We start from the raw sequence: 22,491 nt of genomic DNA on the forward strand, positions 1-22,491 counted from the left end.
CTTAAAACCTGCAGATTACAAGTCAAGTGCTTGACCCCTGAGCCACCGACGCTCGCAACTATGGCCTAGTCATCCCTAACTTATTGTAGGCTACAAGACCCTGTTGTTGTTGTATGAAGACAATGTTGTATGACCTTGAGACATTTCGTTTATTTTCTTAAAGATTGAATTTAAAAATACCCATTCGCAAAAACAAATTAGTTGTCTTTTTCAATTCCAAATAAGAGGATAAGGAAAGTTTGTTTTCAAGGTAAACTGATCTTTATCCAATATAAGTGTATTGCGTTATCTCTGTCATTTCAAAGAGAAAGAGAGGGATAGACTTCATTGGTGTTTCTTTTACAGGGAATAAGTAATATGTTACCGAACATAAGGTCAATTGAAAGCCTCACGAATGGTGATTCCAGTCTACAGTCGAGTTCGGTAAGTTACCGTGTTACCGTAAGATCGTGAATTTGGTCAGTTTGTAATTTTACTATGGATAAAAATTTATAGGAAATTGCGAATTTAATTTTTAAGTTTGATGTTAGAAAAGTATTTTTAAGATCAAATCTTATTATAAATGCGAATGTTTAAATGGATGGATGGATGGATGTTTGAAGGTATCTCCATAACAGCTGCACGGATCTCGCTGAAATTTGGCATAGATGTAGAACATAGTCTGGAAGAACACATAGGCTACTAATTAAGTTTTTTTTTTAAATTTCGCTCGTACGGAGTCGCGGGCGACGGCTAAAATTATACTTTTGTATAAAAATCATGTCGTGTCATAAAGTTTTCTGTCATTTTGCAATAGGACAAAGTTCACGGTGGTCGATGACATTTATATTGTGACATACATGTTCTGTGGTTTTGTTTGTCATCTACATTATTTTCAATCTCTTTGCAATTTTGGCGATTTTTTTTTACCTTTGTAGCCATACACATTCAGTCTTATTTCTTTCTTATTTATGTGACCATCATCACATCGTATTGTTAGGAAGAAAATCCGACACTGTGCCGGTGTATCGGCGCAACACTAGCCTTATTAAAATAAAATCGGCCGCGGCTCCGTCCGCGCGGAATTAAAAAAAAATAATTAGTAGCCTATGTGTTCTTCCAGACAATATTTTATATTTGTGCCAAATTTCAGCGAGATTCGTGGAGCAGTTCTGGAGATACCTTCAAACATCCATCTAAACACTCGCATTTATAATATAAGTAAGACAACGATTATGTCCCCTCACTAATCAATCTGACACTTGACTTTGTAACGAAAGTGAAATTGTCAAAGAGTATACGCGTCTTATCTCGTGATGCTCAATTTCTCAAGTTTTTTTTTGTGAAAAATATTAGCAGATTTTTTTGTAAATTTACTAATATTTCTTTAACCATTCCAACTAAGCTCTAGGCTTGTGCTGGGATATGGTGTACGACAATAGTCGTATGGCGGGATTCGAACCCCCGACCTCGTGATCGGAAATCCGTACCCTTAACCATTAGGCTATTGACGCTTGCCTATTAAATATGTCTATTTTTTAGAATAATTCCAGTAGTAATGACACGAAGCCGTCAAGTTTGAACGATGAGCTGATAAAGAAGATATCAACAATCCCGATGGTGCACTACGAGGAACTGAAAGCTGCAACTGACAATTGGAGTGAGAGTAATCTGTTAGGAAAAGGTGGATTCGGACAGGTTTATAAAGGTCAGTACTTACTTAACTTTGGATATCTTACTAATAAACTAGCTGTCGACCTCGACTCTGTCTCTCTATAAAAAAAAATGAGTAGCCTATGTTTATTTTGCAGGCTTTGTTTTATATTTTTGCTAAATTTCGGTGACATCCATGCCGCTGTTTTGGAGATATCTATCCATCCATCCATAATCTCCCATATTCTTACTAATGTCCAGTAGAATACATATAGAATACTAGCGGACCCGACAGACGTTGTCCTGTCTACACGTCTTTAATTTGAATAAATTAATATGAAGTTAATATTTGATGAAAATTGTGAATCTAAACCATTCCCAGATCCCCTTGAACACACACAAAAAATTTCAACAAAATCGGTCCAGTCGTTTGAGAGAAGTTCAGTGACATACACACTCACAGAAGAATTATATATATAAAAATATGTTGGAAGAATACATAGGCTAGTTATGTTTTTTTTAGTCTCGAGTGATCGGAGTCACGGACGACGTTTACTTTAGTAAGAAAAGAAGTGAATATGTTTATAAGATTTATTTTATTTATGTAGGTGTTTGGAAGCTGTCAGCGGTGGCTGTGAAACGTCTCCTGAACAGTGACTCCAGCAACAACAGAGAGCTGATAGGAGAGATGTGCCTCAATCAGTACCGACATGATAATATACTGCCGCTCTACGGATACAGTCTTGGTGGTAAGTTGTACAGCCACTTGATTTCGCTAAAATGGCGTAGTGTTTGAAACGTAACAGATGCATTTTTCACTATTATAGGTTGGGCACAATATCCTCTTTCTTTTTTGTCTTAACCCCTTCCTTCCAAGTCAGGGGATAAGGCGGTTAAGGGAATAGTTTACGGACCCATTCTTCCTCTCTCTCTCTCTCTCTCAAGGTCCCTCTTCATTTAATGGAGGTTGGACGTCAGCTCAGTGAACTTTCGCCGATCTTGTACCAAGCGAAATAAATTCTGGTAACATTCGTCCATTCCTTGATATTTCGCAACCACGATTTCTTTCTTCGTCCAGCGCGTCTTTTGCCTGCGATTTTGCCCATCATAGTTAGTTGGAGAATCATCATTCTTCCTAGAGGAGAACCTCTAGATGTCTCTGGAGAGTACATTTTTAATGCCTATATTTTTATGTTCAGTTACACAGTTACATGCGTGAAGTGGAAATATTTTCGCGTTTTGTTCTTATGTGTGCTCCGAGGACAAGTTTATATTTCTTCCCCTTTCCAGTTTATTCTCATAAGGAATGGGAGCAGTTGTTATATCGGATGAGGAGACGTACAGGAAAGGGACATAACCTCTTTCCCTACGTCCCCTCCTCTATGAGAGGTACATAAATATGTGTTATAAGGTCCGGAGGCATGCCTCGTGTACCAGTACATGTCGGGAGGGTCGCTGGAGAAGCGGCTGCGTTGCCGCACAGGTCATCCGCCGCTCACCTGGCCGCAACGATACAAGATAGCTCACGGTGTCGCCAGGTACACGCGAATTGGACACAAAAATAGCCTAAGTTACTCCTGGATACATCAGCTAAGATCTAGTAAAAGTCCCAACAAAATCAGTTCAGTCTTTTCGGAGATTACCCGGAACAAATGCGAAAAAGATTTTTTTTCTTACTACATATAGACTAATTTTATCTTGTAAACGCTCGGAACAAAACAACTTAATTAGTAGCCTATGTGATCTTCCAGACTATGTTCTATATGTATGCCTAACTTCATCGAGATTCGTTCAGCCGTTCTGGAGACAGCTTCAAAAAAACATCCAAACATTCGCATTTATAATATTAGTAAGATAGATTACCAAAGTACAGTCTTATAATTCAAGTTGGTAAATCCCATGGTCAATTGGTCTTTATATATTCCAGAGGTCTACAATATCTCCATACAATGGAAGGTACTCCTCTCATCCATGGAGACATAAAGCCCGGCAACATCCTGCTGGACCAGTGCATCATGCCCAAGATCGGGGACTTCGGTCTGGCGAGGAAAGGACCTTACGGTGAAGATAGGACGCATATGAAAGTATCCAGGTATATATCGAACGTCCTTTATGTCTAACTAGCTATCGCCCGCGACTCTGTCCGCGCGGAATTAAAATAAAAACAATTAGTAGCCTATGTGTGCTTTCAGACTATGCTCAATATCTATGCCAAAATTCATCCAGATCTGGTCATCTGTTCTGGAGATACCTTCAAACATCCATCCATCTTAACTATCAGTACTCGCGCGATCGTTATTAGATAAGCCCGCCGCGCTAAGTGAGTGTCCCGCAAATACCCTCATTTTATTATTATGGCTAAATGTGGTGGTTGTAGTAAAATTTTAACCAAAAAGAGTCCTATTCTAGAATGTAGTAGATGCCAAAAAGTTGTACACGCCTTAACACAATGTACGGGGCTAAGTGCAAAACAATTAAATGCCCTTAAAGCCGCTGAAAATCTAGAATGGGCTTGTACCGACTGCAATCTAAATTGTTCACGTAGAAAATCCTATGGTATGTTACAAGACGATGACGAAGACGAAGAGGAGCACATTCGAACACCGGAAGCCTCAATAAATATTAAAAAATTAGTGGAAGACATTAAAAAGGAAGTTTGTAACACCATCTCACGCGAGCTACAGTCGCTGAGCAGCGCGGTACAGTACTGCAGTGAGAAAATAGATGAGTTCACCGAGTCGCTCAATGCAATATCAACCAAGATGAAAGAAGTGGAGAGAAAACAGAAAAATATAGAAAATAGAAATACCTACTTAGAAACTAAATTTGAAGCCCTCGAACAAAAATTTACTGAAATTGAGCAATACCACCTTGGAGATTCAGTTGAGATTGTGGGAATCCCGGACTTGAGTGACTTAAAACTAAACGAAGTCATTCAAAACATTGCAGACAGATTCAAGGCGCCTAAGCACGACATAATATCCATTAAACGACCAGCGTCACGTAGGCCAGGACCTAGACCTGTCTTCGTACGGCTGCGGGAAGAGGTTACTCGCCAAAGATTTCTCACAGCAACACGCGAGTCCATCATCACCGCAGCGGACATCGTACCAGGTTTGACGGGACCGTCGGCACACGAAAAAATAATTATACGTGAATCGCTAACACCGTATTATAAGCATCTCTTATGGCAGGCTAAACAAGAACTTAAAGATAGTTACAAATATATTTGGTTTAAGGAGGGCAAAGTGCTAGCACGAAAAAATGAAAACTCAAAAATATATAGATTAAGAACTGTTAAAGATATACAACCCCTTCTGTCTAAAAACACCTAACATGTTTTTTCGTACTGGCCCTTGGCATTCCATATCAAAAAATTCTTTTATGTTATGGATAGTTTTTCTGACGAGGATAATATTATAGAACTTTTTGATTGTGTAAATTTCTCTGAGTATAATAAACGTATACCATTTCGCAAGAACAAAATAACAATAACACATGTAAACATTCGATCAATGATAAAATATTTTTGGAGGGTAGAACAAATTATGAGAGAAAACGGCACGGATATCGACATTCTTATAATTACAGAAGCAAATATTAGTGATAACATAAAATGCCTTTACAACATAAATGGTTACACAATGTATACGGTATTAAGAAATAAACAAAGAGGCGGTGGAATTATATTATATATAAAAAATAATTATACGTTTACGCATATTAATATAATAACTCGCCATTTTGAATGTTTGCTCGGTAAAGTTGTTATTTCATCTGTGCCGCTTACGCTGTGTGCAGTGTATAGACCGCCTAACACAAACAAACATCAATTTGTATTAGAATTAGACACGTTACTTGAAAATTATAATGACACAGATCTTGTATTGTTGGGTGATATAAATATTGATTTAAAAATTCAAAATTCTGTTAAAAAATCATACATGGATGTGATGAGCGGACACGGTCTCCTATGCGGGATATCAGATTACACAAGGATAGAAAACTATAAAACTAAAATTACAAAAAGTTGTATTGATCACATTTTTGTGAGATCCCGCTTAGGAAATACGTACGCCGCGGCGCTCGGCATAGTGTTGGCCGACCACAGAGTAACGTCGGTCTCACTATGCAATAATACCCATATACAGGATGCTCCGGTTTACATCAAACGAATTGATAACAAATTATTTAACAAATGTCTTAATGAGGTTGACTGGAATCCTATACAAACTATGAATTGCCCTAATGAAATATATAATTATATGAAAGATAATTTTACAAGTTGTTATAATAAAGCGGAATACAAACAAAAATTAGGTAAGTCTAAACGAAATGTCTATGGCTGGGTAAATAAAAGTATAGTTAATCTTTGTCGAAAGCGAGACGAGATTTTCTCATGGTGCGTTAAAGACCCAACAAATAAAGAAATCAGAGTTAAATATAAACAAATCAGAAACAAAACGAATAAAGTAGTACAAAGAACAAGAAACGCGTATTATATAAATCAAATAAACAGTAGTAAAACTAATACTCGTAAATTGTGGGAAATAATAAACAGTATGGCTTGCAAAATAAAAAAATCAGTTGACGATGTAATAACTAAAGCGTTTAGAAGAGACGGCACGGACAAAAATATTGCTGATAAATTCGCACACGAGTTTAAAAATAATGTACAAAGGTTAGTTCCAAAATGTAACATTAAAATCTTAAACGAATCCGAGTATTTGAGGCCTCTTGACAAATCAATTTTCTTTAAAAAAGCTAAAGACGGAGACATTAGAAAGATAATTAAAAACCTAAACCCTAACAAAGCCCCAGGTGTTGATGGACTTCGAGCAGTGGATATTATGAAATTGTCGGATAAAATTGTAAGCGTGATCACCCGGTTAATTAACGTCAGTATCCGTACGAGCGTTTATCCTAAAGATTTAAAAACTGGTATCGTACGACCTATTCACAAAGGAGGCAGTGCTCTGCATTATGACCAATATCGTCCTATTACTATATTACCGGTAGTTGATAAAATTGTTGAAAAATATATCAGCGGAATAATCCAACAATTCTACAGATCTCATAAAGTTCTCTCGGAGAAGCAATATGGCTTTCAAGTTGGAAAAAGTACTACTCTCTTATTATCTAAATTCACCGATGATGTTAATGCTTGCCTTAATTCAAAAAAACATGTTATTTTAGTATTTATTGACTATAGTAAAGCCTTCGACATGCTTAAACATAATTTGTTAATTGAAAAACTAGATAATAATGGTATTAGGGGGAAACTGCTAGAATGGTGTAAAAATTATCTTAAGGATCGAAGCTACCAAGTTAAAGTTGGGTCATCGTACAGTGATAATGTACCCGTTACTTTAGGAACGGCCCAAGGTTCTGTCATTGGCCCGCTTCATTATCTAACCTATGTTAACGACATCACCATGGTAATCAAAAATTGCATTGTGTATCAGTTTGCGGATGATACTTGTCTGATGGCTGCCGACAGAGACATCGCGGTGGCCGAACGCCAAATACAATCTGATTTTGAAGCTCTTTGTAAATGGTCTCATGATGCTGGTTTAGTACTTAACGCTGACAAAACTAAATTTATTCATGTACGTTCGAGCCACAATCGATCCTCTCCAAATAAAACTATCAAAATTCTAGCACACAGTCACACGTGTCTCCACAATGGAAAGTGCACATCTAACTGTGTGTCTCTTGAACAGGTCCGTCAGCATAAATATCTTGGTCTAGTTATAGACGATAGGTTCAGTTGGTCGCAGCATATAAATAAGACGTGTGATAAGCTAAGAGCAATTATGGCAAAATTTTATATAATTAAAGGTAGAATTCCTTTCAATGTTCTGATCACTATGTATACGGCGCTAGTAGATAGTATAATATCATACGGACTAAGTAGCTACGGACGAACTTATAAAACATACCTAAATCAAATTTATAACATACAATATAAAATTCTAAAACTAATAACACCTGCTAAAATAAAAGAGAATTGTTCCAAAGATCCTCTAAAACTATTTAAACATTGTAAAGTAATTCCAATACATAAAAAAGTAGAATATAACTTATTAGTAGAACAATATTTTCGGACTGAAATTCAAATCCCAATTGATCATAAACTTACAACTAGGAGCGTAACAAATAAAAAATTGTCGACCCCTGATTATATCAACGTCTATGGTAAGCGTACGTCAGAATATATAATTCCAACATTAATAAATAATTTACCTACTGATATAAAAAATAATATAAACAACAAAAACATAAAAAACATACTTAAAAATCATTATCTAAAATCCTAAGTCAAATAAAATTATAACGCGTTTGTGCACCCTGTATATGACGGTATGAGCGAGCTCACTAATTTGCTGTAAACAAAAAAAAAGTATGTAACTTACCTACCGTTTCATAGCGTAGTACCAAAGTGTCTGGACAAACCCGCAACGGGTTTATAGACACTTTTATTGTAAATTTGTATTTTATTCCTTGTTTATATAAATAAATAAAAAAAAAATAAAAAAATATCGCATTTATAATATGATTAAGATTACTAAGATTTTAGTCCCCTTTCCCTTCTCATCCTTATAAGGAACGGTTGAGAAGAGGAAATAGATTGTCAGAGGAGTCACATAGGAAGGGGGAATATACTCTTTCTGTGCATCTCCATATGTCGATTACATTTAGGCAACGCATTTGCAATTGCGAATGTCCACGAGCAGCATTCGCTTCGCCATCTTGGCGAAGTAGCTACTATATATTATAATTTTTTTTAATTTCCAGAGTTCACGGCACTCGGCCCTATTTACCAGACGAGTATCTTCGCTCTCATTACCTCTCACCAGCAGTAGATGTATTCAGTTACGGTGTGGTGATGCTGGAGCTGGCCACAGCTTTGCCCGTCATGGACAGGACCAGGACTGTACAGTTGTTGAGAGATTATATCATACAGCTGCAGAACAGACCGGCTTTTGATTTAGGTATGTACTTAATTCTCTTGTGATATCATTTTGCTCAAATAATTACCTCTCGAAAACTTAATGGATTAAGATCCGACTCGAAGGACCAGATATAATATGAATTGTAGCTAAATTTTAAATCGTAAGTTTCTGAGACAAAATTCACTGTTTAAAAGATATCAAAGATTTTTGAAAACCATGAATAGAAAATTAAATTAAATTAGGCAGGCTATTAAAAATCTACATTCAAGGCCTTTTTGCAAAGCATTTTAGCCAAGTATCCTCCTATTTCTTATGTTAAGAAGAAAATCCGATAATACCGATGTGACGCAACACTAGCTTTACTAAAATTCAACGTTTGTCCCCTCACTAATCAGTCTGACACTCGACTTGGTAACGAAAGCGCGATAAATGCGTCAAAGTATTTTATTGAATAATTCCTAAAACTTATATCTTTATACAGCATCACTAGAAGACCGCAACATCCAAGGCACAGTTCACTCAAACCCCGCGCTGTGTCGTGAGATAATGTTCATAGGTCTGCACTGCACGCGCTACGACCGGCACGAGCGACCCGCCATGCTGCATGTATACAAACAGCTCGACAGCATGCATCTGCCTGAAGAATACTACAACTGATGTATACTGCAAGTATACTAAAGTAGAACTAAGGAACGATTAAGTATGCTAAGCTATGATTTATGTTTACTCAATAAGTATGAAGAGTACTGAGGAATGACGATGTATTTTTAAGAAGAAAATGCCCAACAATGTAGCGAGTGAATAACTGAATTATGTTGAAGTATACTGAATTATGTTGAAGTATACTGAATTATGTTGAAGTATACTGAATTATGTTGAAGTATACTGAATTATGTTGAAGTATACTGAATTATGTTGAAGTATACTGAATTATGTTGAAGTGGAATAGCCTACAATGCTGCAAGTCTACAAAAATCCAGAAATCAGTGCCATTTTTTTATTTATCCCTTTGTCTGTTTTAAGAAAAAAAATCTGAGAATTTTTAATTTTTAGTAGTGTAGTTTAACTCAATGTATGGACTGTTGTATGAATGTGGATGAAATATTACATGTTGTTTATTAAGTTTTACAGGAATTGAGTAAAATATTTATAAATATTTGAAAGTTATATGAACTTTACATATTTTTGTACCTCTTTTAATATTCTAAGGCTTTGAAGAATTAATGTTTTTATAAAATTTATATTAATTTGACAATTAAAATATAGGTTAAGTGTAAATTAATAAAATCGTGACTTAATTGTTTTTTTTAAATAAAATGTTTATTTTTATAATTTTGACTTTAATTTTTAATCCTTGTTTTTTTATTAATTAAAAATGCACGTTTTAAGGTGAAATAATTGTACTCGAGTCAATCAAAATATATTTTTAATATTACATAACATTTTTACAATTAAACAAGACACTACATAATTACTACTCCAACACGAAACCTTCATAAAGTTGACAAAATATATTAAAAACTGATAATCGTATAAATAAAATTACTGGACCCTTTCAAATCAATTTTGTTTTATTTTGACATTATTTTAATTTATCGTTGGTTTCTGAGACTATATCGTCTTGCCTGTCATTGTGTTTAAAAAAAAGAAATAACAATATGTTTTAAACGGAGATTTTGGTGTCAGAAATCCACGATTAATGACTCCAATATGTGATACTATTTTTAACGAAATACTGACGATTTTTGTTCCATCACCTGACTTTGTTCTATCGATTAGAATGCCACGAGTTACATTGATAAATATTGTCATCTCTTTCTTTCTCTTTGATTAAAAAGAGACAACAATATTAATGCACGTTACGCAATTTTCTTTAAAAACTTTAGTAAGGTTTCGAAGTTTTTTACATTTACATGAGATTCTAATAATAACTAGGAATTTTTATAACGTAACATGACTTTTTGTTGATGAAATAAAAAACAAAACGAGCACTAGATAACTTCAGTTTTTAATTTGGTCGAAAACTATTTTACATTTCACGAAAAAACATAACAAATTTTGTATCTGGAAAAAAGCAATTTAAAAACCGAAAAATACATTTGTTTTAAATTTTAACACGTTCAGAAATCACAATATTTAACACAATCAGTCCATAGACAATTTTTTATTCTAAATACAAAAAAAAATGTCAAATAATAGAAAAAAGAACTCAAGAATACTAAAACGTAGTCTTAGACCTAAAAAAATTCAGAAAAGATTTGATTTTAAACATGTTTTGATAAATATCTCGTCAAATCTAAAATATTTGAAATGACATTTTTTTTCTAATAGAGGTTGAAAATCATACAAAAAATATTAAAACAATTTTAAGTGGTCCAGAGAGGTTAGGCAAAATGCATTCGCTTTGAAGCGAATCCATAGCGAATATCAAACGAACTAACACGCGACAATCACGTTACTTATCGAAACCTATTGTCAGTACTATACATTTTTAAAGTTCGCTATGGAATCGCTAAATGTTACATAATAATAAAAAATCAATTAAATCCAAACTTAATTTACAAAAGTAATGACAGTTTGACAGAAGAAATTGGAGGGGAAAAACCATAGCGAAAATGTCAAAAATATTTGACATTTGTATTTTTTTTTACAATAACGGTTTCAACGATTATATTCGTTAAAATAACTATTAATAACTAACACCCGTTCATTAATTTGGTTCATTTGTGGAATAATGAAATGCCACATTCGATTAGCAAAAAAACATCCAAAAACTTGACATTTTTAATTTTATTACAAAGCATTTGACGTTTATGACAAATTAGTTTCATTGTTAACTAATTTTTAGTAGTCGAAGCTAAATCAGAGTTCAAGGGACCGCGATATTTCTCTGACATACAGGTTTCTAACTCCAGTTTCTCGCTAATGGATCCATCAGAACTGGACTCTCTCTTATCCAGATTTGACTTTATTCAAAAATATCAATTCCGTTTATATAATATTAGGAAAATATTCAATGAAAATAATTTACCATTTAAAATTAAATTCATTATCAAAATAAATACTTGATCCATATATTTTACATTTATTTTTCATTTTTTTTGATTAAAAATACATCTAATTACATTTAATTTAATCCAAATTATCTCTAACACTTTCACTGCTACTGATTTTTCAAGTTAATTTTCATACTAAAAAAAAGTAGTAGCATTGAAAGTGTTAAATAATAAAATCCAAATAATAAACTGATATAAAAACGGCTAAGTCTAAACGAAGTTAACCAGTCCCATTCATCCTGATGAAGGGACCCCGATGGCCTCGAAACTAGTCGGTGCCGCCACCGGACGAATATACGTGAGTGTTTAGCCGTTTTTATATCAGTTTATTATAATGTCTCACGAAAGTTTGAATAATTTAAATCCAAATAAACTTTAACACGAGACTTACTTTTTTAATCATTTAACCCATTAATGCATAACGTTCGATAAATCGGACGCCAATAAAATTGTTATTTTAGGAGTTATATATATTTTACTAACCGTTTATTTTTTTAAACAGTAGTGTAATATACTTGTCCCAAAAGGTTACATACATAGGAAGGGGGATGATAGGGGTGGTCACAAGGGTCACCAGAAAAATAAAATAAAGATTCCCCTCTGGGTATTAAAAAAAATAAATGGCATTTTTTAAAAACTTAAAAATTTTACACCTTCTGGGGCAATTTTGCAACCGATGACCTACAAATATTGCTATATTTAAAAAATGTTATTATGTTATCGTCAATAACCCTTTATCAATATGAAATAAAAAAAAACAATACAACAACTAACAAAGATTTTAAAGAAAATTAAAATTGCCCCAGAAGGTGTAAAGTTTTTAAGTTTTTAAAAAATGCCATTTATTTTTTTTAATACCCAGAGGGGAATTTTTATTTTATTTTTCTGGTGACCCTTGTGACCATCCCTATCATCCCCCTTCCTATGTACGTAACCTTTTGGGACATCCTGTATATTTAAAGTGGTAATACTGTTGGTATAACATTTCGGGAAGCGATTTATCGGACGGGCTATAAAATCTAAACTTTCATATTGATAAAATATTTTATACAATTTAATGGTCAAATACATTCGAAATGAAAATATATTACAGCGATCATTATGAAAAAGGCGTTAATAAACTTTATGGACAAAAGGGTTTTATCAAAAAAAAAATTGCTCTTACACAAATTTGAAATCATAATTTATGGCAAAATTAATCTCATTTGAAAACTACAATTGGATTTAATAGAAAATTTAATATATATTTAGATGAAACAACACAATCGTTAATTATAGTTTTTATTAATTTATTTAATTTTGATACTGTCGGTCTTGGTGCTGATACGGTTTGTCTAGTATTTTTACATTCGACACAATTTATTTCATACCCTTGTATTTTTATATCTTTTGAACCGATTTTATATGTATTGTGTTCATTTATTAATATACCTTTAAATCTTATTTTATCATCTGTACGCAACAAACGTGTGTAATTACTAAAATAATGATCGAAATTAATTGATATATCCGCATGTCTCTTCAATAAACCACCGCCAGCTTCCATTGTTAATTTTATCTCGTGAATGTATCTAGAAATAATAAATTTATATAAAATTCTCGTGTCACAATTGTGTGTCGTTCCCATACTCCTCGGAAACGGCTTGACAGATTCTCATGAAATTTTGTGAGCATATTGAGTAGCTCTGAGAATCGGTTAACATCTATTTTTCATTCAAAAAAATTCAAATCGGACCAGTAGTTCCTGAGATTAGCGCTATTAAACAAACTCTTCTATTTTATCTTATATCTTTAAATGAGCAATTCTTGTATATATATAATTGGAATCTCGGAATCGACTCCAACGATTTTCATAAAATTTAGTATATAGGGGGTTTCGGAGGCGATAAATCGATCTAGCTAGGAATCATTTTTAGAAAATGTCTTTTTATTCGTGTTTTATCGATAATCAACTTAAACATAAACTTAACTTTTTCTATTGGTACGATCGAAATATATTATTCATATTTCATCATTTTATTAGTAATTCATACTTAAATATAATTTCCAAAAAAACACAAATTAAAAAAAAAATACCGAGCAACGCTCGCTCATCCAGGTACTAATATTAATATAGATAATATCAAAAACTACTTACTCATTCAAATTATTCAAATGGCAAATCTTGCCGCTCTGTCTGGCAACACTTTTCACAAACTCACAGCCGCCGACAGAATCCGCTCTGTTTGTATCCTGACATAAATTGCTATACTCTTCACCGTAATAGCATTTAAAATATTCTTGCAAAAAACTCGGCAACCACGCAGCAAAATCACTAAATTGATTTCTAACATTTATCAACCTAACTTCACTGATATATCCTTCCCAATTAACATGGGCGCCATTTAAAATGGAACATCTAATTTGTGTGTCCGCCATATTGGTTTCCGTCCAAGATGGCGTATTACACTGACTGTAATAATCATCCCACGTTATCTGATAATTATTATCTTCATAATCTGTTATAAATTCATTTTTTAATAGATTTTTTATACTTGATTTATCTTCTCCTATTAATTCTATAAGTCCTGATGGAAAGCCATCATCCTGTATATCACCAATTATTTGATTACCAAAATACAGTAGCGTCATTAGGCCGATGGTTAGCTAAAAAAAAAAGAAAAATCTTACTTATATTATAAACTAGCTATCGCCCGCGACTCGGTCCGCGAAAACAAAAAAAAAATAGTAGCCTATGTGTTCTTCCAGACTATGTTTTACATCTATGACAAATTTCAGCTAAATCCATACAGCGGTTTTGGAGATAACTTCTAACGAACATCCATCCATCCATTCGTCAAAACATTCGCATTTATAATATTAGTAAGACAAGAAGTAAGATGCGAAAGTTTAGATGGATGGATGTTTGTTAGAAGGTATCTCCAGAACTGCTGGATGAATCTCGCTGAAATTTGGCATAGCAGAACATAGTCTGGAAGACCACAAGTAAGTTTTTTTTTCGCGGACGTAGTCACGGGCGACAGCTAATAATAAACATTTAAAAATATAATAAAAAAAAATCATACCTGTAACGGAGTCACGAACTTCTTAGTAGCTTCAGACTTCGCTAAAACGCAAGTTACCAACAAAATTATACCAAAACCTACCAAAATAGTGACAGCATAAAACAATCTAGACAAAGTGATATACTGTAAAAAGGCAAATATAGGCAAAGTTACCGTTATAACACCTAATAAAGGTAGAAATAAAAATGAACATACCAAAGCTAATGTACCTCGTATCAGACCATATGTTGTGCAACCATGAGAACAAGTTATAAACATTTGGAGCCAACTCAAAGTGACACAATGCGGGAGAGTATATTTAAAAAAACCTTGCCAATCACTTCTTTTGGCCATAGATAATAAAATTATAGGTATTAATAGAGAGAAAAAAACTCTAGAATTAAGACAAAATTCGATACTATTCCCTAATATATAAGATGGATAATTTGATATATGTAAATCAAGAAATCTCCAACCTTGATGTACAACTGTGTCTTTCTCGTAAGGATATTTAGCTAAAACATTTATAGCAAAGGATATTAAAGCTAAAACATCCGGATATAAATTACCATTTGTTGCAAATGAGAATAGAGTGATGAACATGAGACAAAATGAGAGAACGCAAAACTCGGAAAACGGCACCCATTGAGTTGAAATAAATGGATAAAGAAATAAATTAACAAGTAAAGATATAAAAAATTGCACAAATGGATATAAATTATTTCTAACAAATAAATTTTCAGATTCGTCAGTTTGTAAATTACCGTCGCTATATCTTAGAAATAAACCGGACCATTTTCTAAAATCTATAAATTGCCTTTTTGCTAATAACATTTTAAATGTACATATAACCATTGCCGCAAAACTAACATAAAACAATATCAAAGGTACTAAATTATATAAATTTTCTGTATTCGTTGTTAAATAAGCTACCAAAAGTAATGAGAACTCAATATTTGTGAGTCTAAATGAGAAAGAACCGAAATAATATAATAATTTAATATAAAGCACTTGAATAAAAACTATTGGATGTAAAAATGCTTGTTGAAACAATGGGATATGATCTAATGCCTTAATATTAGGATCAGTTAAGGTCAATTCGTAACTAACTAGAGGTAATTCTCCTTGACAGTAATCAACAGCTGCTGACACTAAATTGTCAACTGTCAAGTTACGAATATGTCTACGGTCAACTTCCTCGTGGTAATCTGAAAAGTTAAATTATAAAAGAATAAGAAGATAAAGAAATTTATTTCACAAAAACACGTTAGAATAATATACAGTGAAGTATGTTGCAGACCCCGAACAAGGCTGAGCCTGTATCGGGGTCTAGGAGTGCACTTAGTCATAAACAAAATAACAGTATGTACCATGTTAAACTAAGCATGATATTATAAAGGTATGGAATATTTCAACAATTTTTAATTAAAATAAATATTAAAAAAAAATATTTAAAAAATCAGATTTTTACAAGCAAAAAATTTGCCAAATTGACAATAAAAATGTAAAAAAATTGTAAAAAATATAACTCTCGCATTTTGTTTGTAAAAACGGTTTTTTTTAATACATCTACTTATTTTTCTAATTCAAGTAGCTTCTTATTTAACTTTATAATCATACTAATATAAATGCGAAAATTAAAATGAACGGATGGATGGATGTTTGTTTGAAGATATCTCCAAAAACTAAACAGATCTGGATAAAATTTGACATACATATAGAACAAAGTCTGGAAGAACACATAGACTACTAAGTATAGACTAACAATCTATATTTTTTTTGTATATTTAAAAATGTATTTTAGCTGTGAAAATGATTGATTTTACCTTCATCAGTTTGCGTGGTTCTGATAGTGCCATTAACATGTATTTGATCCCCTGCTTCCAATAGAGAAGGTTCTAAAGCCTGTTCCCCGTCCAGAGCACGAGCTTCCTCTAAAACAATATTATTATTATTTTATTCAATTCTCTAATATTATAAACTAACTGTTGCCTGCGACTCCATCTGCATGTTATATAAAAAAAGCACCTGGATGACCGAGCTTTGCTCGGTACTTTTTTTTTAATTGTGTTTTTTGGAAATTATATTTAAGTACGAATTACTAATAAAATGATGAAATATGAATAATATTTTTCGATCTTACCGATAGAAAAAGTTAAGTTTATATTTAAATTGATTATCGATAAAACACGAATAAAATGACATTTTCTAAAAATGATTCCTAGCGAGATCGATTTATCGCCTCCGAAACCCCCTATATACTAAATTTTATGAAAATCGTTGGAGCCGATTCCGAGATTCCAATTATATAATTGGAATCTCGGAATCGGCTCCAACGATTATATATACAAGAATTGCTCATTTAAAGATATAAGTAGCTTGTATGTTCTTCCAGAATATTTTATATCTATGCCAAATTTCATCGAGATCCATACAACTGTTCTGCAGATACTTTCTAACAAACATCTAAACATTCGCATTTATAATATTAGTAAGTAAGATGATAATGACATCTTATAATATTGGATAGATGGATGATTATTTGAAGGTATCTCCAGAACATCTGCATGGATCTCAATAAAAATTGGCACAGACGTAGAACATAGTCTGGAAGAACACATAGGCTACTTATGATCCCGGAAATGTATAAGATTCCTGTCGTCACATTTTATTGAAATTTGGAAAATATATAGAACATAGTCTTTAACAACATATAACATAGATTTCATCCTTTTTTAATCTATGCAGACAAAGTCGCGGGCAAAACCCAAATCTATAATGGTCTCTAAACTATGAAGGTACAGTTTTTTTATATCATAATGTGGCAAACGAGCGAGCGGCCACCTGAAATCGCTGAAATAGTGAAGTGATCGTTGCCCATAGACATACGCAATTGCATATGCGTTGCCTACCTTTAATCGACGGAGGAGAGGATGCACAGAAAGTAAATATTTACTTTTTCCATGCATCCTCTTATCCGGAAAGTCCATTTCTACTTCCCATCCTTTCCTCATAAGAAAAAGGGTGGGAAGGGAAAGAGGACTAAATTAGGCCTCCGGGACGCACACATATCAGACTGTTGACTTGACGCCTATCTTCTGTGAGGTCGTGGTATTTCACCGGACGAGCCGGGACAATTCCTGCGAAGATGTTAAAGCGGGCTCTACCACTGTTAGATAGAGTTTAATTTAAAAAAAATATTTGGCTAAATTTCTCACATTTGATGAAACAATTAATATGCAAATTAACATATAAATAAAACTGTCGTAAAATATGTAAAAGACTACTATCTCTTTTATTCCAAAGAGAATGAGCGAGATGGATATAGTTACCTTGTGTGTTTTCATCAGCCGTGTCACTATCCTCTTCATCCTTCTTGAGGGTTGTGGTGCAGATCTCCCGGATGCGACGCTCCAGCTGTGCCGTAGTAATATATTGCTCGCCGTTTGATAGACTGCAAATATAACATCATTACTAACTGTCGCCCGTGACTCCGTCTGAGCTAAATTATAAAAAAAAACTTAGCCTATGTGTTCTTCCAGACTGCACTCTAAATCTATGACAAATTTCAATGACAAGAGTTTAGCGGTTCTGGAGATACCTTCTGACAAACATCTAAACATTCGCATTTATAATATTAGTAAGGCTAGCAGTTGTCCGCGACTTTCTCCGCGCGTAATTTAAAAATCAAGATAAATAATAGTACTATGTGTTATGTGATATATACATATATATATATATATATATATATATATATATGTATATACCAAATTTCAACAATATGTTGAACTGTTACAGAATTATCCCACGGGAACCGTACACATTGCCAGGATCATGACTAGCCTATGTGTACTTCCAGACTATGTTCTACATCTATACCAAATATCATCTAGATACGTTGACCTGCTCTGCAGATACATAGTAACAAACATCCATACAAACATTCGCATTTATAAAATTAGTAAGATTTTCAACAAACTTACCTAGCAAACAGGTCCCTTGCCGCTTTCCGCGCTACGATTTCCTGCCGACTGGCGGCGAGGCATGACTTGGCGCGCACTATCGCCGCGCTATCCTCGTCTATCACCCCGCTGCGTATACACCTGCAAATCATGACTAGTCATGATTATACAACATCATGAAACAAGCACGTTCACATGAGTTCACAAGTGGAATCACAACACCTGGGAGAAAAATATAATAGACACAGGATACCCATACAAATCATGATTAGTCACGACTAATCATGATTTGCAGGTGTATCAAGTAATTAAATAAAAACTTAATTAATTGCCTATGTGTTCTTCCAGGCCATAGCCTGAACATAAAACATAGTCCTACATCTGTGCCAAATTTTATCGAGATTCGTTGAGCCGTTCCGGCTACACCTTCTAACAAGTATCTATACATCCATCTAAACATCTGCATTAGTAAGAAGTAACATTTCGTATAACTTACATAAGCCTATGTAATTCTAATCTCACTCTATCCCATTTTATTTTCCAATCTTCGAATTCAGGTATATCGTACATCGGCATGTTTAACAAAAAAAACAAACACACAGCAACAAAACTTCACACCACAGATTTATAAACGACTTATATACCGGACATTAGCACTTTCCTTCAATTATTTTGACCATAATCGCATTTACCATACCAGTATGTTACAATCAACTCTACTATTATTATAACGGTTTGGTTTGTGATGTCCCGTCTATGGGTACGAGATGTTAAATGCATCTACCACTGAGCCCTTGGTAATAATGCATCGGAACGCAATGTTTAATGTTTACGTATAAACGGAATGACAATCCTTCAACAATACGCATTACCTCATATCATTCAGTCGAATATTTCAAGTCGCCTTTTTGATGTTAAATTTTTCTACTCTTACGGAATTTACGCACGTTAAAAAAATACCGCATCCAAAATGACGTTATTATTTTTTTCATTATTTAATGGCTTCATTGACTTGTCAACTAAGAAGTTTTATTGTAAATATTAGAAGGAGACTATGTTCTTTGTCTATGCCAAAATTTCAACCAGAACAACACTTTCCAAATAAGATATGACCTAAAGGTCTGTGTTACCAGGTCATAAAATTAAAAAAAAATCAAACAGATCCATGCAGCTGTTCTAGAGATACCTACTAACAAACATCCATCCAAATATTCGCATTTATAATATTAGTAACATTACGTTTAAAAAAGAAATAATAAATACCTTTTACTATTCTTTTTAAATTTATCTTCGAATATCCTACATAATGAAATACCTTACAACCTCGACCTATCCTTTACAATATCGATATTATTTACGTGATTCATAAGAAATGTCAATTGTTTGAGTTATTCTCTTTATTTTGTCTCTAGTAAGAGGTATAAATATTTTAATGAGTCATGATAAATAATTGCATTTAGTCTTAATTTCGAAAAACTATGTATAAAACTGTCACTATGTAGTAGTGAAACTAAAAAAATAACCGTGTTTAAACTGTTTTTGTAAGCAAACGCATTCACACCTGTGGAAATGTATCATACCCAGCTAAGCGGCCAGTAGCGACACTAATCGCATGGTGAAAAAGAGGTTTAAATCTTACCGTCTTAACATTCTCCTAGCTTCCGGATGTGCTTGTTCCGTCGCACATATCAACCATTCCAGCGCCTGTTTGAAGTTGGATATTTTATCAGCTTCCAGTTCTGTTAACGAGAAATTATTATCACTTTTAAATTGTTTACACTTCAACATAAGGTTGACATTAAAAATCACTAGATGGCGCTGCCAGTAATTTTTTTAAAAATTCATATGCTTAGATGGATGGATGGATGTTATTTAGAAGGTATCTCTATGACGGCCGCATGGATCTTGCTGAAATTTGGCATAGATGTAGAAGACAGTCAGGAGGAACACATAGGCTACTAATCAAGTTAATGCCTTGCATACAAATCCGTAGGCGACAGCTAGTTACCTATAAGATTATATTGTATAATTGTTAAATATAGCATAAGAAAGAAATAAACCAATTTCTTAGTGGACATGAAAAGTGATGTGATAAAACTGATTCAAGCAACCCAGGCTAGGTTTTTTATATTCTTGTTTAGACTATATTGAAAATAATGTGAAACTAATACCACATTTTTCTTCTAAAAGCTGCTTGGCCAAGACTACTTGTGATTCAGCACATCCATCCTCTGCCAACTGATTCCTTAACCTCCTCAGTGAGCCTTGCGGGCCATCTGGAATTAAGATTTCTCAAAAGTAGACAATCATAGATTAAAACTAACTTAAATAACAGTTTTAATCATACTAATATTATACTAATATTATAAATACAAATGTTTGGATGGATGTTTGTTTTGAAGGTATCTCCAGACATCTCCAGATAAACCAATCTTGCTGAAATTTGGCATAGATATAGAACATTGTCTGGAAGAACACATTGGCTAATGAATATGCTTTTTAATACCGCACAGATGGAGTTGCATGCGACGGCTAGCCTTTCATAAATCTAAAGGTAATCAGAAGGACATGTCTCAAGGTTAAGCACTTGTCTTGCAATGTGCAGGTCCTGGGTTTGAATCCCACTATATACTAATGAGTTTTCCGATTTCCGATTTACATATATCCGATGTTGTCACGGTTAAGGAAAACGTCGTGATGCCTGCACATATCTGCAACAAAATTCAAAGATATGTGTGAATACAACCCACACTGGGCTAGCGTGGTTGAAGCTCAGCGGGGATGTATAGTGAGCTGTTGATGATGAATTATAATTACGTAAAGATAATTTAAACTTAAACTTAACCTCTATTAATTTTTTCTTTCATTAAAATAATTAATTAAATTTTTGAACTAAAATACGATAATAATGTAGAATAATTCGTAAATACGTAATCAAAGTGAAGATCTTTTTATTAATTTGAGAGTGTGCGAAATATAATAACAGATACTTTAAAAAGCGAATGCAGAATTATTATTAAAACCTTCTTAAATATGACAAGGCCAACAAGTATCTAGTTATTTTAACAACGTGGGTTAATTTTCCTTTTAATTTGGCAGTGAACTTATCAAATCTTTATAAATTAAAATGTGTATTAAGTTCTATAAATAAAAAGTACGTTTTACTTCCTAAGGCAAGTAGTTTTTAAGGAACGAGGACTATATTTATACTTACCATGAAGGTTCCACCGCTTTCTTCCAACAGGCATGACCTTTATTCGGTATACAGTATTAATAAACTTATATTAAAATACAGAAACCAGGAAAGAATTTATAAACAATCAACAAATCTCTATTTTGATTCTACCATTCGTAATTCGCAATAACTTTATTTTGACAGTTAGTCGTTAGTTTAGAGTTGAGCAGAGGCAATATGCTGTGCATCCAAAATTATAACACGTTAATTCTTTACCACTTTAGTATACGTTTTTAACGAATTAATTAGTTTAAAATTAAAATTTCAGGACCAAATAATTAGTGCACTTGCAATCTACACAGTAACACATTGGTAACACAAAATGAACGTAGGCGAACAGTCTAATCTACCCACGCATAAAATAAATTTTGTCAACATGAACCCGTCTATTTAAGTTCCAAGGACGACATTTAAATTTAGAAATATACTTAGCGTGGGGGAAATCAAAAATAAAACTCTAAAAGGAAAAAAAATTACAAAAGTTGTATTCTTCCTATGTCTACATTATATTCATGTAACTCGATTCAAAAAAGTCATACTAGAATCGAACTAACGAGTAACGAGTCAGTCGTTAACGCTATTTGATAGCTACAGGCAATCTCTAGC

The 22,491-nt window shown here is 33.4% G+C and overlaps 2 protein-coding genes across 5 annotated transcripts in view; one reads left to right on the top strand and one right to left on the bottom strand.

Annotated features, from left to right (window-relative positions):
- Positions 1-9,818, top strand: part of pll (serine/threonine-protein kinase pelle) — a 21,400-nt gene extending 11,582 nt beyond the window's left edge. The window contains exons 4-10 of one of the 2 annotated variants that reach the window (XM_013310214.1): positions 346-423; positions 1,522-1,687; positions 2,241-2,381; positions 3,044-3,170; positions 3,560-3,724; positions 8,431-8,627; positions 9,070-9,817. In XM_013310214.1, coding sequence (XP_013165668.1) covers positions 346-423; positions 1,522-1,687; positions 2,241-2,381; positions 3,044-3,170; positions 3,560-3,724; positions 8,431-8,627; positions 9,070-9,245 — 1,050 coding nt within the window. In that variant the 3' untranslated portion in view covers positions 9,246-9,817. Of the gene's footprint in view, positions 1-345; positions 424-1,521; positions 1,688-2,240; positions 2,382-3,043; positions 3,171-3,559; positions 3,725-8,430; positions 8,628-9,069 lie in introns of both variants that reach the window. The other variant, XM_013310215.1, reaches the window with a different exon arrangement.
- A 2,721-nt stretch (positions 9,819-12,539) lies between these two features.
- On the bottom strand, positions 12,540-22,175 carry wfs1 (wolframin ER transmembrane glycoprotein wfs1). Of its 3 annotated transcripts, none has more exons than XM_013310283.1 (9): positions 21,865-22,175; positions 20,822-20,926; positions 20,290-20,389; positions 18,672-18,791; positions 18,021-18,142; positions 16,515-16,622; positions 14,710-15,896; positions 13,782-14,290; positions 12,540-13,215 (listed from the first exon to the last, which is right to left on the bottom strand). In XM_013310283.1, the coding sequence occupies exons 1-9, from the start codon at positions 21,896-21,898 to the stop codon at positions 12,846-12,848; spliced, it is 2,655 nt and encodes an 884-aa protein (XP_013165737.1). In that variant the 5' UTR covers positions 21,899-22,175; the 3' UTR covers positions 12,540-12,845. The 3 variants fall into 3 exon arrangements, with proteins under 3 accessions (XP_013165737.1, XP_013165739.1, XP_013165738.1); XM_013310285.1 differs by having other exon boundaries at positions 15,799-15,896; positions 21,865-22,173; XM_013310284.1 differs by lacking the exons at positions 20,290-20,389; positions 20,822-20,926; positions 21,865-22,175 and adding an exon at positions 19,523-19,620.
- Positions 22,176-22,491: the final 316 nt, after the last annotated feature.

Source organism: Papilio xuthus, unplaced genomic scaffold (genome assembly GCF_000836235.2).
Source record: "Papilio xuthus unplaced genomic scaffold, Pxut_1.1 DF827756.1, whole genome shotgun sequence".
Taxonomy (NCBI): domain Eukaryota; kingdom Metazoa; phylum Arthropoda; class Insecta; order Lepidoptera; family Papilionidae; genus Papilio; species Papilio xuthus.